This window comes from Sceloporus occidentalis, unplaced genomic scaffold (assembly GCF_023333645.1).
Source record: "Sceloporus occidentalis isolate IW3139 unplaced genomic scaffold, rSceOcc1.0.p SCAF_8, whole genome shotgun sequence".
Lineage (NCBI taxonomy): Eukaryota > Metazoa > Chordata > Lepidosauria > Squamata > Phrynosomatidae > Sceloporus > Sceloporus occidentalis.
The window spans coordinates 48,030,022-48,044,332 of NW_028316988.1; the positions used below are offsets into that span (position 1 = coordinate 48,030,022).

The 14,311-nt window shown below is 43.0% G+C and overlaps 1 protein-coding gene across 1 annotated transcript; it reads right to left on the reverse strand.

Annotated features, from left to right (window-relative positions):
• Nucleotides 1-1,178: 1,178 nt before the first annotated feature.
• LOC149308852 (endothelin receptor type B-like) lies at nt 1,179-13,977 on the reverse strand. The gene is made up of 7 exons (XM_089537193.1): nt 13,522-13,977; nt 7,671-7,783; nt 6,546-6,750; nt 4,226-4,375; nt 3,011-3,144; nt 1,897-2,005; nt 1,179-1,389 (listed from the first exon to the last, which is right to left on the reverse strand). The coding sequence occupies exons 1-7, from the start codon at nt 13,975-13,977 to the stop codon at nt 1,240-1,242; spliced, it is 1,317 nt and encodes a 438-aa protein (XP_089393319.1). The 3' UTR covers nt 1,179-1,239.
• Between the last annotated feature and the right edge of the window lie 334 nt (nt 13,978-14,311).

Below are 14,311 nucleotides of genomic sequence, written 5' to 3' on the forward strand. Positions count from 1 at the left end.
CATGCAGGAATGGGGAACCATGGAGAACACATGTGGAAGATGGAAAGCTAAGAGTGCATCCATAGCAGCCACATCTGTGTGTGGAAGGTGAAATCAAGGGGGAAATGGCTTGGTTAGGACAATAAATTATGTCCTCCTCTTCCTTGTAGCCAGTCTACTACAGCTGCCTAGTCCAGAGATCATGCTTGCCCAGCTATAGTCTACTATACTGCAAATCTAAACAATACAGGAGATCTCTGAAGATGCCAGCCACAGATGCTGGCAAAGCATCAGGAATAAATTCTTCTAGAACATGGCCACATAGCCCCCAAAACCCACAAAAAACCAATACAGGAGATCCCTTCTTCCTTTGTACCTAAAGCTAGTTTAATTACAAAGCTAATTTAGGTACAAAGGAAGGAGGAATCTCCTGTAATGGGCAATTTCCTTCCCTTTCCACTTGGTCAATATTTTCAATAGGACCAATCAAGGTGCCAGAAAAAGTGTGCAAACTTTTGAGTTCTCCATCAAACTAGGGAGCCTTGCACACTACAGAATTATGACACTAGGATTCCACTTTAATGGCCATGGCTGCATCTTATGGGTTCATGGAGTCATCATGATGTGCCTCAGGTATCCATTCTGGAACAAAGAAGCAATGGCCAACCTGCAGGTTTTTATCTTTGTTCTGTTTTTCATTCCAGCTTTTCTCTCAACCCCGCTCTCTCCATCACTTGACTTCTGATGTCCATATCTTTACACCCTTATACTCCCTGTGAGGGAGGAAGGGAATCTGGATAATGTCTGTATTTGAATAGGGGAGAAACCTGGAGCCAAAACTAGCAATCCTAAATTGTTCTAGAGTAGGGGAGTGAATTGTGCAGTTCTCCAGATATTGCAGCTCCATCACTCCTAATCATTGGCTATGCTGATGGGAGTTGCCATCCAATTCCATCTGGAGGGCCATACTATTCTCACCCCATCCAAAGGAATCTTATGACGACTCTAGTTCTTATAAGATGCTCAGCTGTTCAGGGGGAAAGCTTATTCTTGGGAGGGGGGAATTAAAGCATCAATACGAGGCAAAGAATGTCTAATGAGCAGCAAGTCTTCAAAGGGTTGCTGCTGGAAAAATCAGGTGCTAGCAAAAGAAGGCAAATAAAGCAGAGGAGGTCAAGAAAAATTGCAGGAGACCAGCGGTCCGGACACAACAGTCATCTCCATGGTCCCAAGTGCTCCAGGTCTTATTTATCCGTGGGTCTAAGAAGAACTGTACTTGTTGCTCAAGTGGGAACTGCTCCGGTCGAGGCCCAGTTCCTGCCCATTGGCTTTCCACTTCCCAACAGAGCCTTTGTCGTCTGTCGGTACAATGCCAAGGGCTGGTCTTTGGCACCAGCAGCAAAGACAAGACTACAAGAAAGAAACCAGACAGAAAATATTGTTTTTACAGTCAGACAGAGTGACCTATGTTGTAGTCACACAAGAAAAACATCTTGTCCAAGATAGCCATCCAAAGGAGGGAACATTGAGCAACATAGAACTTTATCACACAGGGAAAAGGGGGGAAATCGGGGGGTGAAACAGCGATTATCCCGTGGGGAATAAATTTGAGATGGGGAAGAACTGTGCATACCACCTTTTTTTTCCTGTAGGAAAGGTTGTCTGTAAATGGAATTAATGACAAAATAAATACAAATGGGACAACTTTTAGATTCCTGGTCCCAAGCCTGCCAAACCTCATCGATATATGTGATGTGGAAATGGTTATTCATTGTAATGCTCTTTTATGTGCATGTGCAAAGAGCAGAATAGGACTGTATTGAGCGAGGGACACAACCACATGAAAGCTTGCATATGCACACCTTTTCTTTTAGAGAGCAACAGCCTGTTTCTCCATGAGTACACACACTCTCCTACCTGAAAACAATTCTTAAATTTCCGGCTGACAAAGTAGAGCGCCACAGGATTAATGCAGGAGTTGAGTGAGGCCATGTTGATGCCAAAGTAGTCCATGACCAGAAGGAAGCTGGGGGCAGAAAAGGAAGATCAAAGAGATAGTGATGCCCAGAATCAGGAACCAAAGAGTACAAGATGCTGGAAAAGAGACTGTTTCATTCCATAGCTGGCAAACATTAGGATTTGAGCCAAATTGTGGAAAGAGGCGAACTGCACCCGGCTGGCAGCATTGGCGGCAAGATGCATGTGATGATTTCAGTTAGGCTTGCCATATCCCGCCTGGGAGCGGGACTTTCCAGGTTTGGGGCGGGTCCGCATGGTCCCGCCCCGGTTTGCCCCCACCCCCGGGATGGCGAGAACGGGGCCCAGGCGGGGAAAGAAAGCCTCCCCTCAACGAGGCTCCTTTTCAAATGTAGGACACAAAAATGTGTCCTACATTTGAAATTTTTGTCCTACATTTGTCCCAGTTTGGAGGTCCTGACTTATGGCAACCCTAATTTCAGGATACATTCCGAATTAGAATTGAACTTGGCAGCAGTATGTCACTTTTTCTTTTAGCTATGTGCTAATCTCCTAGTTTGAAAACAAAAAATCTGAGAAGCACATTCCAAGAATCCACTTGGAATCCATGTCAGTTTTCAGGTGCCTAAATGTAACTGTCTTGGAATTATAGTGAAGACACACACAAATAACAGAGGGGCATATTTGCTAGATTGAATTTTATCATACCTGCTCTGCATATCATTTCCCGTAAATAAATATGTCATTAATTATTTTCTGCTATTTGTGTTCTAGTCTGAGTGGATTCCAGTTCCAGCATATTTTACTCCATATGCTGCCTTTGGCTACTAATGTAGCATTTGGAAGCAGAGACTGGGCTGTTTGTTTTTAAGGTTAGCCGCTGTCTCATTTTGTATAATGGCTATTTGCTGTCCTGAGAGATACGACCAGGATGGAAAGCTGGGGTATAAATATTTCAAAACTGAAATATGGTCTTGACCTCAAGGATTCTGGATCCCTATTGAAAGCAACAGGGACAAAATATGGCATTTCTGGTAAGAAATATTGATCTTACCTAAGCAGCTCACATCTATCAACATCCTGTGGGTTGTAGATGGTCTTCTTCAATATCCTACTCAAGTGAAGAGGTAGCCAGCAGAGAGCAAAGATCATCACCAAACAGAAGACAGTCTTGGCAACTTCTCGGCGCTGGAACCCATAAGTCCAATCATCAAGGTTAATGAGTAAAAAGGCACAAAAAGGGAAATTCAGAAATTTGAGCCAGAAGATTGTGCCAGAAAAGCAACAAATCCCATCAACCCAACTCTTCTCATCAGTATTTACTATTAATTAATACGCTATTTCATTTATATCCCATTTTTTTCCAATGCTGCGAGTTAAGGCAGCTTACAATATATTAGATATAGGTTAAAATATATACAAAGGCACAATATGTGTGTGTGTGTGTGAACACACACACATATATTGTGCCCTTGTATATATTCTCTATTATGTATATATTAAATGTTTTTAATTCTTTTTAATTAGACTTTAATATATATATGTGTGTGTGTAATTAAAATATATATAGAATTAAAAACATTTAAACCCCATTCAAGACCAAAGATAAAAAATTAATAAGACTACATACCTTGAAAATCCCATTGCAACCAATTCCTAAAAGCCAGTCAGAATAAATAACTTTTCACTTGCTGCTGGAAGAACACCAAAAAGGGATCTATCCTAGCCTCTAGGAAGGGAGCTCCAAAGCCTGGAAGCAGCCACCAAGATAGCCTTAAGAGCCCAAACAGACAGGTCAAAATAAAGCTGCTTCGGGTCACTTTGGAGGTATGCTGTTTAAATGATGAATGCATCCTAAGAGGCCAGAAGCTGTGCCAAAGCTACGCTCCAGTCTTAGGACGGCTTTGGTGTGACATCTGGCCTCTTAGGATGCATGTAGCATTTAAACAGAATACCGCCAAAGTGATCCAAAGCAACTTTATTTTGGCCTGTCTGTTCAGGCCCTAAGTTTCCAAGACATCTGCCTGAGACCATGGAGAGCCAATTCTAGAATCACAGCAAGAAAATGTTGTTGTTGTTGTTGTTGTTGTTGTTGTTGTTGTTGGACTACATTCTTTAACCAATCCAAAAGGGGGACTTTTTCTATCTTTTGATCAGAGAAACAGTAATGAGCCAAACTGACCAAACGTTTTACCCAGTGCAAGGCACTGTGTTTGGAGCCTTGACTATTAGCAAAGAAAAGGGTAGTTCATTAGCCGAGAGCCCTCACCCGCTTCATGTGGTCATTGAGTGCGATCCTCATGCCATTCCTCTTGCTCAGCATCTCACATGACATCAGGGAGTAGAAGACCCCTGTGCAGGCCAAAGGCAGGCAGAAATAGAAGCCAAAAAGCCACCAGTCTTTCACATCCTTGTAGAACTGCAGACAGAAAGGAAAGGGTGCGAAAAGCTCCTACCTTTCTCAAAAGAGGTACCACAAGTTATTTATCCCCATTCAATTCCATTATATATTTTGAATTCCAACAACAGACTGCTGATGGAAATGCAACAGCTGAGAGTCAGGTATACACTTGTGTAGGAGTGCCTAGTGATTAAAAATTGTGGAAAGAGCTAGCAGCAGAAGCAGAACAAATCAGTGATAAGACCATACTGACACTCCATCACTCACTTTGCTATCAGATTATTAATGGAATAGTAGTGCACATTCACTACATGACAATAAAGGTTTACTAATAATGCATCTGTGTTGGGCAGCAGCAAAATCAGAATTTATCAGGAAGTGGAACAGTGAACAGCAAATTTCTCTGCAATGCTAGAAAGTTAAGAATGTAGACAATTGCACTGACAAAAAAACTGACAGATCAGCTGAAAAGAACAAATTATCTTCAGGAACAAGACACTTTATGCAACATGTGATTTAAATCATATTTAAATCATCAGATTTAAAAATAGGAATAAAGTTTCTGCCCACTCCACAAGTCTGATAGAAAACTATGGGAAAGACCTAGTATGTGTTTTTGTGTGAGATTTTTAAAAGACTGAATTATGAAATCTTCAAATAAGTTATTTACGTAAATCCGTGAAATCAAATATTCTCCATTTGCCGAACCATTTTTTTCAATTGTTTATCTTTTTTTATCTGCTTATTACTGTCATTGTGTGTCTTGAAGTTATTTCCAACTTATGGCGACTCTATCATGGTGTTTTCTTGGCAAGATTTGCTCAGAGGAGGTTTGTCATTGCCTTCTCCTGAGGCTGAGAGAGTGTGACTTGCCCAAGGTCACCCAGTGGGTTTACATGGCCAAGCAAGGAAGTGAACACTGGTCTCCAGAGTTGTAGTCCAACACTCAAACCACTACTTTACCATTTGTTTAATTCATATCCTACCTTTCCTCCAAGGAAATTAAGGTCTCATTTTTCTTCCAAGGTGGCCCAAGCTCTCCTTCCAGATGAAAAGGGCCACTCTGCCCCTGTCATTGCCCTCCTTGGCCATCCTAAGAGCTGTCACCAGCCACCCATTGTCTTGCTCTTCAAATAAGATGTAGAATCGGCAGGCTCTGTGGACTGGAACACCAGCGACTCAAAATGGTGCAGCTGGTTTGCAAAGCCACCCAGCCACAAAGGCCTGGCTCGGAGGAGTCTTGCAGTTCTCACCATCTGCAGCCGCTGTCTCACTTTGCCTAAATGTAGGTGTCCTCTTCATTTTCAACCTCACAGCAACCCTATGAGGCAAGCTAGGGGAAGAGGAGTGACTGGCCCAAAGTCACTGAGCTTTGTGACAGAGTGGGGATTTGACCCTGAACATTACAACGCCACATGCAAAATGCGTCTTTTGATTGCCTCAGCTGTCATTAGCAATTGCAATAGCATTTCCATTTCTATACCGCTTCATAGTGAACTCAGCACTCTCTAAGCGGTTTACAATCTGTAAGCCAATTGCCCCCAACAAGTTGGGTACTCATTTTACCGACCTACAAAAGGATGGAAGGCTGAGTCAACCTTGGAGCCCTGGGATCAAACTCACAATCTTGTGGCTGCAGGACTGGCATGTAACCATTGTGCCACCAGGACTCCCTGGTGACCCAATGCCACCAGTGGAGCATGAGAAAAATGCCTAAACATGCTGACCACGGCAAGATGTTCACCATCTAATCTAAAAGACAAGCATCTCAGCACCTGTTTGGCAAGAAACCTGAACAAACCTGAACCTTGGTGGTGATCTAGTAGGATGATAATGGGCCAGGTAAGGCATAGATAGAACACTTGCCTGCCAAAGCACATTCAAAATGCAGAGTGACAAGTGGCAGACCTTTGTCCCATGTGTTATGTTCAAATAATACCCCCTTCCCAGTTATTGCTTAAAGCTTGAGCTCCCAGAAATTCCTAGCCAGTAGGCCAAGGACCATGCTGTCTAAAGGTTAAGGATCAAAATGGTAATTTTTTCCTCTCCAGGGACTGAAATGGGAGAGGAAACAATGTCTAGAGTCCATCACATAAAAATAAATACTCTTTTGATTTACTGTTAAAGCATTAGCGTTTCCAAGCTCTCATTGAAGGCCGCCACCCTGATCCCCCAAGTGAGAACATACCATCATGAAGCTGGATTTCTGTTCGGGGGCCAGCATGCAGACCCAGTGCATCTGTTCACGGTAATTCAGGTTCACCAGATCAAAGGCTATGGCTTCAGGGATGGCTAAAATGATGGCCACTGCCCAGATGAGGGTCACCTCAACTGCCTTCCACATGGGAATCCCAATCCCTTGGATCCGGCTCCAGGAGGCCACCGCTCGGTATCTGCCATGGCACAAGAAACAAACTAGCTCAGCTTGCAATGGATGAAGTCCATTTGACATTGCCATGTTTGTGTATATGTATGTGTTAGGGAGACGATGGATGTCAAAAAGTATTTTGGGAAGCAAACTTGTTTCATCTCTAATACATAGAGTGCAGTGAGGGTGTCCTTCAATTAAACATATCCACACTCCTCCAAAACATTTGAAAGCATGATTTACATTGGGACTAGGAAGCCTTTTTTTTTTTTTAATCTGGAGATAAGATTCCAGTTTGGGAAGGGTTGGTGTGTGTGTGTGTGAGAGAGAGAGAGAGCCCGCATGCTGTAGTGGTTTGAGCATTGGACTATGACCCTGGAGACCAAGGTTCGAATCCTTGCTCAGCCATGGAAACCCACTCTCTCTCATCCTCAGAGGAAGGCAAAGGCAAACCCCTCCTGAATAAATCTTGTCAAGAAAACCCTGTGATAGGATTGCCTTAGGGTTGACATAAGTCAGAAACATTTTAAAGTTAGTAATTTTTACTAATCTGGACATTTTTAAATTTCCAAATCGATTAGTATGCATATCATTTGTATGTATGATTTACCCAGGAATAAGCCACACTGTAATGGCTTCCCAGCCTGCAAAGCACAGTCCAGTTCAATGCAACAGCTTCTCAAGCTACAAATCAGAATGCAGTTTATGTTTAAGACTTAAGGGACTGAAGGAGTATGACTGCCCAGTGCACAGTGTGTGTGTGTCAGAGGGAGAGAGTGTGTGGGGGAAGTCATTTCCCAAGTGAACATCCAAATATGCCAACAGAATCTGGAACATTCTGGTTGCAGAATTCTTGGAATTATAGTGCAGCAAGTAAATTTTCCAAGTCTTTTTATCCACTTGATTTTTCAAATTGGATGAGAGGCATCAAAAGTGGTCCATTACCTGTCTATGCTGAGAGCACAGAGGCTGAGAACAGTGATGCCCACAGAGGCCTTCTGGATGAACGGCACCAGTTTGCACACCTGCACACCAAAAGGCCAGTCTTCTGCAAGGAGCTGTGGGAGAGAAAGCATGCCATTAACGGGTCATCTCAGGAGAGAACTAAATCGAAGGAAGAAAATGAGGGATTTGCCACTACCCAACTGTCATCTAGCACCCATTCCACCAGGCTGAGGGACCTCATAACATCAAGCTTCCAAGCCTAAATGTCCTTGCATTTCTTTTTCCTTCATGGAAAATTCTTCATGTTTAGCATCCCAAGGTTTTATTAGGATTTTAAGAAAGCAAGTTGCCAGCTCAGTGTCCATCAAACCCCTACAATCTGATCTGCTAGTCTTGGGTGAAGATGTTGCTCCCTCAGTCCCTTCTTGTTCATTTCATGTTCTATACCCAAAATGACAGTTTATTCTTGAGTAACAAAGATCCCTGACCCATGTGGGCAATCCCCCCATTTTCCTTCTGATACATGGACAGTTCCACCAGCCAGAGGTCCCTCTGACTGGCTTTTTCAACTGTGATATCTCCCCTCACTGCAGAGCACTAACAATGTGCATCAGCTCACCATTTTCCCTGCCCAGACATTCCCTGCAATTTCCAGGATTCTATCTGATGGACTCAAGGCAGTTGAAGTGGAATCATAGCACTATAATATAATATAATATAATAATATAATATAATATAATAGTCCTGGCCTAGACTTTTCCAGCTCAGGAAAATCTGCTCTAAGATCTTATGTATTGCCACCTTCACGTCGCTTCCAACTTACGATGACATTAAAGCCAACCTACCACAGGGTAAGATTTGTTCAGAAAAGAAGTGCATACCTCTAAGGCCGAGAAAGTGTGACTTGCCCAAAGTCACCCAATGGGTTTCAGTTTGACAAGACATTACAACCCTGGTCTACAATTTCTGGTGCAATGTTCAATTTGCTACAACGTACTGGCTCTCACAGTGCTATGTATATGTTGCTTCCTTCACTGAAAGAATGAATTCCACAGTTGTATCTTGCAGAGCAGGCTAGCATCCCATCATTTTGATAAATGTGTAAAATGCAGTGAATTGCATTCGGAAAGTGTCATTTTTCTTTAGTGAATGAAAATTAGAAATATGTCAGTATCCAAACATTCGCTGATAAACTTTGAGAACAAAACCATTTACACGACCAAGAATTCGACCATCAGCCTCCATACATATGATTTGTCAGAGCAGAGAATTCTCCTTGCTCCTTAAAAAATGCCTCAATTATTTTACTTAATTAACTGAGTTGGAAATCTAGTGCTAGACTGGTTTACTTTGGATTAGACAGGAAGGGCTCATTTTGATTCATGTTAAATAAATTGGATTATACACTTATGTCAAAAATATTAAAGGCGCAGGGGTTACTCTTCCTTTCGCACAGAATCAAATACATAACAAGGATATTCCATTACCTGTCTAGAATGATCTTTCCTCTTTCTGCTATGCCCTTAACATGCCCAGTTTTGCAGAACAATTGGGTTCAAAGTATGATCCACATTTTGGTAGTACATGGAGTAACTAGACAAGAAAACTCTGGCCCATGTCCTTAGAAAAAATTAATTTTTTGGACAACAGCTCCAAGAATTTCCATCCAGGATTTTTGTCCGGGTGGATTCTGAAAGGTGTAACACAGAACTTTGGCCTGATTTGTAAGCATCGAAGTCAAAGGGTGAAGCTGTTCCTGGGTTGGACAATTTCAGATTGGTGGGAACAGAATGTCCCTCACACATAAACATGTAAAGAAAACATTTACAATTAGTGTGAAGGTGGAAAAGTTGCATTAGACCAGTTGTGACATGTTAACTCTCAGGCCTCATTGCCACTTTCAAATACATCGTTTTGCGATCTGAATCAATGGATCGGTTCAGCAGCAGATCATGGTTCACACTACATTTACCCTGATCACATTTTCTTGCTGCAAAATAAAATAAAATAACCCACTTGTGGTTCACATTGACCAACGAATCGATTCAAAATGGACCCGCTCCAGCTGGCCAACGGGCAAATGTAAATTGATCCGGATCTGCATCTGGTTCACACTTGCACAGAATCAATTTATCCAAAAAGACGCAGAAAAAATCAGCATAAAAAAGATGCAGGATCTAGCGTGTGGCCCCCCTCTTCGAATTGCTTCAACGATTTGGTTCAAGTGCGAACCATGGCCATTTAAACTTGTTCAAACCGTTTTGTGATCTGGTTTAAAAGGTAGTGGGAATGAGGCCTCAGTGTGCAGGAAGCTGTTCTGGGTTGTGACTTATGTTTTCAGACCAGCCTTTGAAGGAGCAATTCAAGGTGGTGAATCCGATCCACAAAACAGATCCAGAACCATAGGTACTGCCTTCAAAATTTGAACAAAAAGGCAGAGTAGATTTATCATCCCATTGATATAAAATCTTTATTGTTGTGTGCCTTCAAGTTGTTTCCAACTTATGACAACCCTCTACGACGCATGCCATGGCTCTGGCCTGCACGGTGTCATGGCACTCCTCCAGAGCTGCATCCGCACGACACAGCACCGAAGGGGCACCGGCAAGCTGTGGCAATGTGGCTGTTGCACCCTGCAAAGGCCAGATTGGGTCCTGCCCTAAACCCATTGAAACAATGTGATTTACCTACTGGTTTACTTACCATTCAGTGGGTCTAATCTTGTTGGGACTCCTCAACAGGATGCCAGCCACATTCTTTAGAATTTGGGAATCTGCCTTATCACATTAAAAATCTCTATCTATCTATCTATCTATCTATCATCTATCTATCTATCCATGCATATGTACACACACAAACCCATACCTAGACAACTCACACATGCACACACATTCTATATATTCTTGACTAAAGTACTAGTTTTAGTGTTGGATTATAATTCTGGAGACCAAGATTCAACTCAGCCATGAAACCCATTGTATATCCCTAACCCTAACCTTGGGCAAGTCACATCCTCTCAGCCTTAGGGGAAATCAATGGCAAGCCTCCCATGAACAAATCCTGCCAAGAAAACCCCATGATAGCTTTGCTTTAGAGCCACCATAAGTCAGAAATGACTTGAAGGAGCAACAACAACAACAAACATACATTGACCTATGGATAAGTCAACCCAGGTTTTTGAGTCAATTTTTTTGACTAGAATTTCTAGACCTATACATGGGTATATACTGTATGGATATGAATTACAGAATACATCCAAGAATGTATCATATTAAGAATAATATGCTGGCAAAAAGTGTGTACTCTACCAAAAGTGTGTTACAAACATGTTCATATTGCATATATGTGTACATTAAACATAATGTATGCAAAGATATTTGCATGTGTTTATGTGAGGGCTTTCTTTTGATGTAATTTGCCTGATTTGCAAAATGAGTTGAATAAAGGCTGAAACGAATTGGAAAATGAGAAATGTGACAAAAGTGAACTCTGTTGACTCATTGTAAATTCACCATTAGCCCTAAAGGGGGGAAAGAGAGACCTCCTCCATGTGCTCAGGGCTCACGTGTCCACAACTTATTATGGCTCCGGGCCAAGGCTCTTCTTGACCAGTTTTCATCAGGAGGTCCTTGGCAAAGCTCCAAAACAACTTGAAACATATGAGTGGGCCTCTGAGACAGATTCATTCCACTGGGATATTTTGCCCCCAGGGCTTCTCAGTTGAGCACATAAGGCGTCCTAGTTTTTCTGCCTTTCTGACATCTGACTAACCTCTGGCTCTGGAGCTGCTCAACAGTACTTCTATTATGTCCTTTCTCGCAATGCCCAAGAAGCAACAACAGTGGGATTCAAAGTGGGTTGCTCCTATTTGAAAGTTTAACACTGAACCCTCATGGATGTTTCTGAGACTCCCATTTCTGAAAGGTTGACCACACGAGCCAAGAGACCTATGTTCCCCCTGGCCCCGTGTCATCTAGTTCAGATAATACAGGCCAAAAACCAGGCCAGGATTGGATATAATCCTACCAGACTGGACGGATGAGGTGGATCCAGCTTGTACCTGAGTCAATTTGACTCCTGGTTGGCTGCAGAGTTTCCTGGAAACTCCATGGCAAACCCTGGCTGTTTATACACAACCACCATGCTCCTTACCTTGTAGTGCCATTATTGATATTGAGAAGCCCCTGCATCACCATGTTTGATGCAATCAGGTAGTCCATTTCCACATCAGAAGTGGTTACAACTTACAGGGGCTTCTCAGTACCAGAGATTGCACTTCAAGGTAAGACGCATGTACCGATAGCGGATTCCAGGTGAGTATGGGGATGGGCATGGGCATGTAAACACCCCCACATACCCACACCAGTCCAGGGACTGTTCTGAGTGAACACCAGATCCAGAATAGCATGGCTCCGTCCTTGCTATCCTAGCTGTCTGCTCAGCCTCTGAATTTTATGATGCTGCTGTTTGACACTGTTTTAACTACTATGGCTCCTTCCTACAAAATCCTGAGATTTTTAGTTTGTTAGGGTACCAGAGTGCATTGACAGAGAGGGCTCAATATCTCACAAAACTACAGCTTGCAGGATGCCATAGCATTGGGTCATGGCACTTAAAAGAGTGTCAAGTTGCATTATTCCTGCAGTGCAGATGCAGCCTTAGGGGCTGTACAGATGGGTGGCATGCAGTTACCCCTTTACATGCCGCGGCCTCGATCTGGCCTCCGGAGAGTGCAAAAAGGAGCTGCAAAAGCGACTCCTTCTTGCACTCTTGATTTTATGATGCCCCTTTGGCACTGCATTGTGTAGATGCAGCACCAGAGTCACGCCATGATGGTGTACATTGTGTAGACTGGTGTGCACCAAAATGGCGCCCTGGGGGTGGGGCTAGGGCATCCAGTGTGTGGACACTGCACCCTGGCTCTGCCCAAAGGCCAGCACAAAGTGCCGGTCTGTATAGACTCTTTGTCTACATTAGGTGTGGGCCTTCCAGATGTTGTTGGATTGCAGGTACCAGTAGCACAGGCCAACATAGTCAGGAACGGTAGACGTTGTAGTCCAATAACTATGATTTTCACCCCTTATCAATATAACACAGAGCCAGAAAACAGGGGAAGGAGAAGGAGACATATAGTGCTCTACTGCATAAATGTTCCCAGAAAAGGGAAATCTAGGATGACAGAAAGGATGTTCAAACTGCAGTCCTTCCCTGTTCTACTAATTTTCTACATTGCAAAGAGTTTTTAAACACAGGAAAGCGTTTTAAAAAGAGCCCACACTTGTGGTTTTCAGATGTAGTATTCTAATTGTACCATCTCAAAACTACCATGTCATTCCCATCTTGTTCTGTTGCATGCATTGTCTAGCCTGAGAAGAAATAGACTAAAAGCACCATGTAAGGCAGTTATTGCTGGACCATGCCTATATCAAGCTGGGAGTGGTATATCCAGTGTTGGAGTAGTTTCCTTTGCTTCCCACAGAAGAAGTTAGAGATGTTAACTACTCTATGCAAAACAAATGCTATGCCAGCACAGACTGAGAGGGGAAAAACCTTTTGTGGCCAACAGCTCTCTCTGGGGGTCATATTGGATAAAGTATTCTGAAAGTTGTAATCCAAAATAGTAACTTTCCTAATCTCTGTCCACCTGAGCACTGCACCTCATTCTTCATCCTGGTCCAATGAAGTCTACCTCTTTATTTAACATTGTCCTATCATCAACCCTGTAATTTTGATGATCCACCAACTTCTGGTTACTGATCCCTACTGAAGGGGGAAGCCTAGCAATGTGATTAACTAATCCAAACATGAACAAACTCATTTAATCTTTCCTCACCTTAGGTAAGATACCTACCTTGTACACATTGATGGGCAAGCCAATGAGGATGTAGAGAAGGTCTCCAAGTGCCAGGCTGGCAATGAGGACATTTGGTCCATTCCTCATGCATTTGTTCTTGTAGATGATTCTCAGCAGAGTAGAGTTGCCAATGATGCCCACCATAAAGATAGTGCAGGACACAAAAGTGTTGATGTACTTAAAGGCTTGCCGGATCTCGGTTGGCTTGGCACACATAACTGATGGCTGTGGGCCCTGTGTGACGGCATCTCCAAGGTCCCTTGATTGGTTGGAGGTACCTCTGGGGTCCAGCAGGATGCCAGGCTGGATAAGGTTGTAAGCTTTCTCTTGATCCAGAACCTCAAAGGGGATGGTCATGTCCCTGTAGCTGTTGGCCGTTTGGCTGGAGACACCCAGGAACATCAGGCAGGTTAGGCAAGAGGCCAACACAAGAGGAGGCAGAAAGAAGCCCATTGGGAAGTAATGTTTAAGGCCTGGATGGCCCTTGTGGTCTCTTCCAGCTCTGATCTATGACTCAGTCAGAGTTTTGTGTGGGTTGATGCATCAGAATGCTAAATGTACAATTTCCTGACAGGTCCTGACCTCTTGTAAAGATGCAAGGAATCTGGATCAAACGACAGAGAAAAGAGAGAGACATCAAGTATAGAGTATAGTTACTCTCTACAACAGTTTCTTTGGCCCTGATTATTGTTCCAGGGCATGACAAAAACCTAGGTATGGTTGCAAAGAGACATCCTCTTTTTCAGGAGAAGGAAACGTTTTACCTTCATGTGAGCTACTGTGTCTA

What these genes read in the sequence shown, in the direction of transcription:
- LOC149308852 (XM_089537193.1), bottom strand. Translation starts at nt 13,977, where the DNA reads ATGGGCTTCTTTCTGCCTCCTCTTGTGTTGGCCTCTTGCCTAACCTGC. An exon ending in AGAAATCCAGCTTCATGATG is followed by an intron (nt 4,376 to 6,545) that starts GTATGTTCTCAC and finishes TTCTGTCTGCAG; the next exon opens with TTCTACAAGGATGTGAAAGA. An exon ending in AATTTAAGAATTGTTTTCAG is followed by an intron (nt 1,390 to 1,896) that starts GTAGGAGAGTGT and finishes TCTTTCTTGTAG; the next exon opens with TCTTGTCTTTGCTGCTGGTG.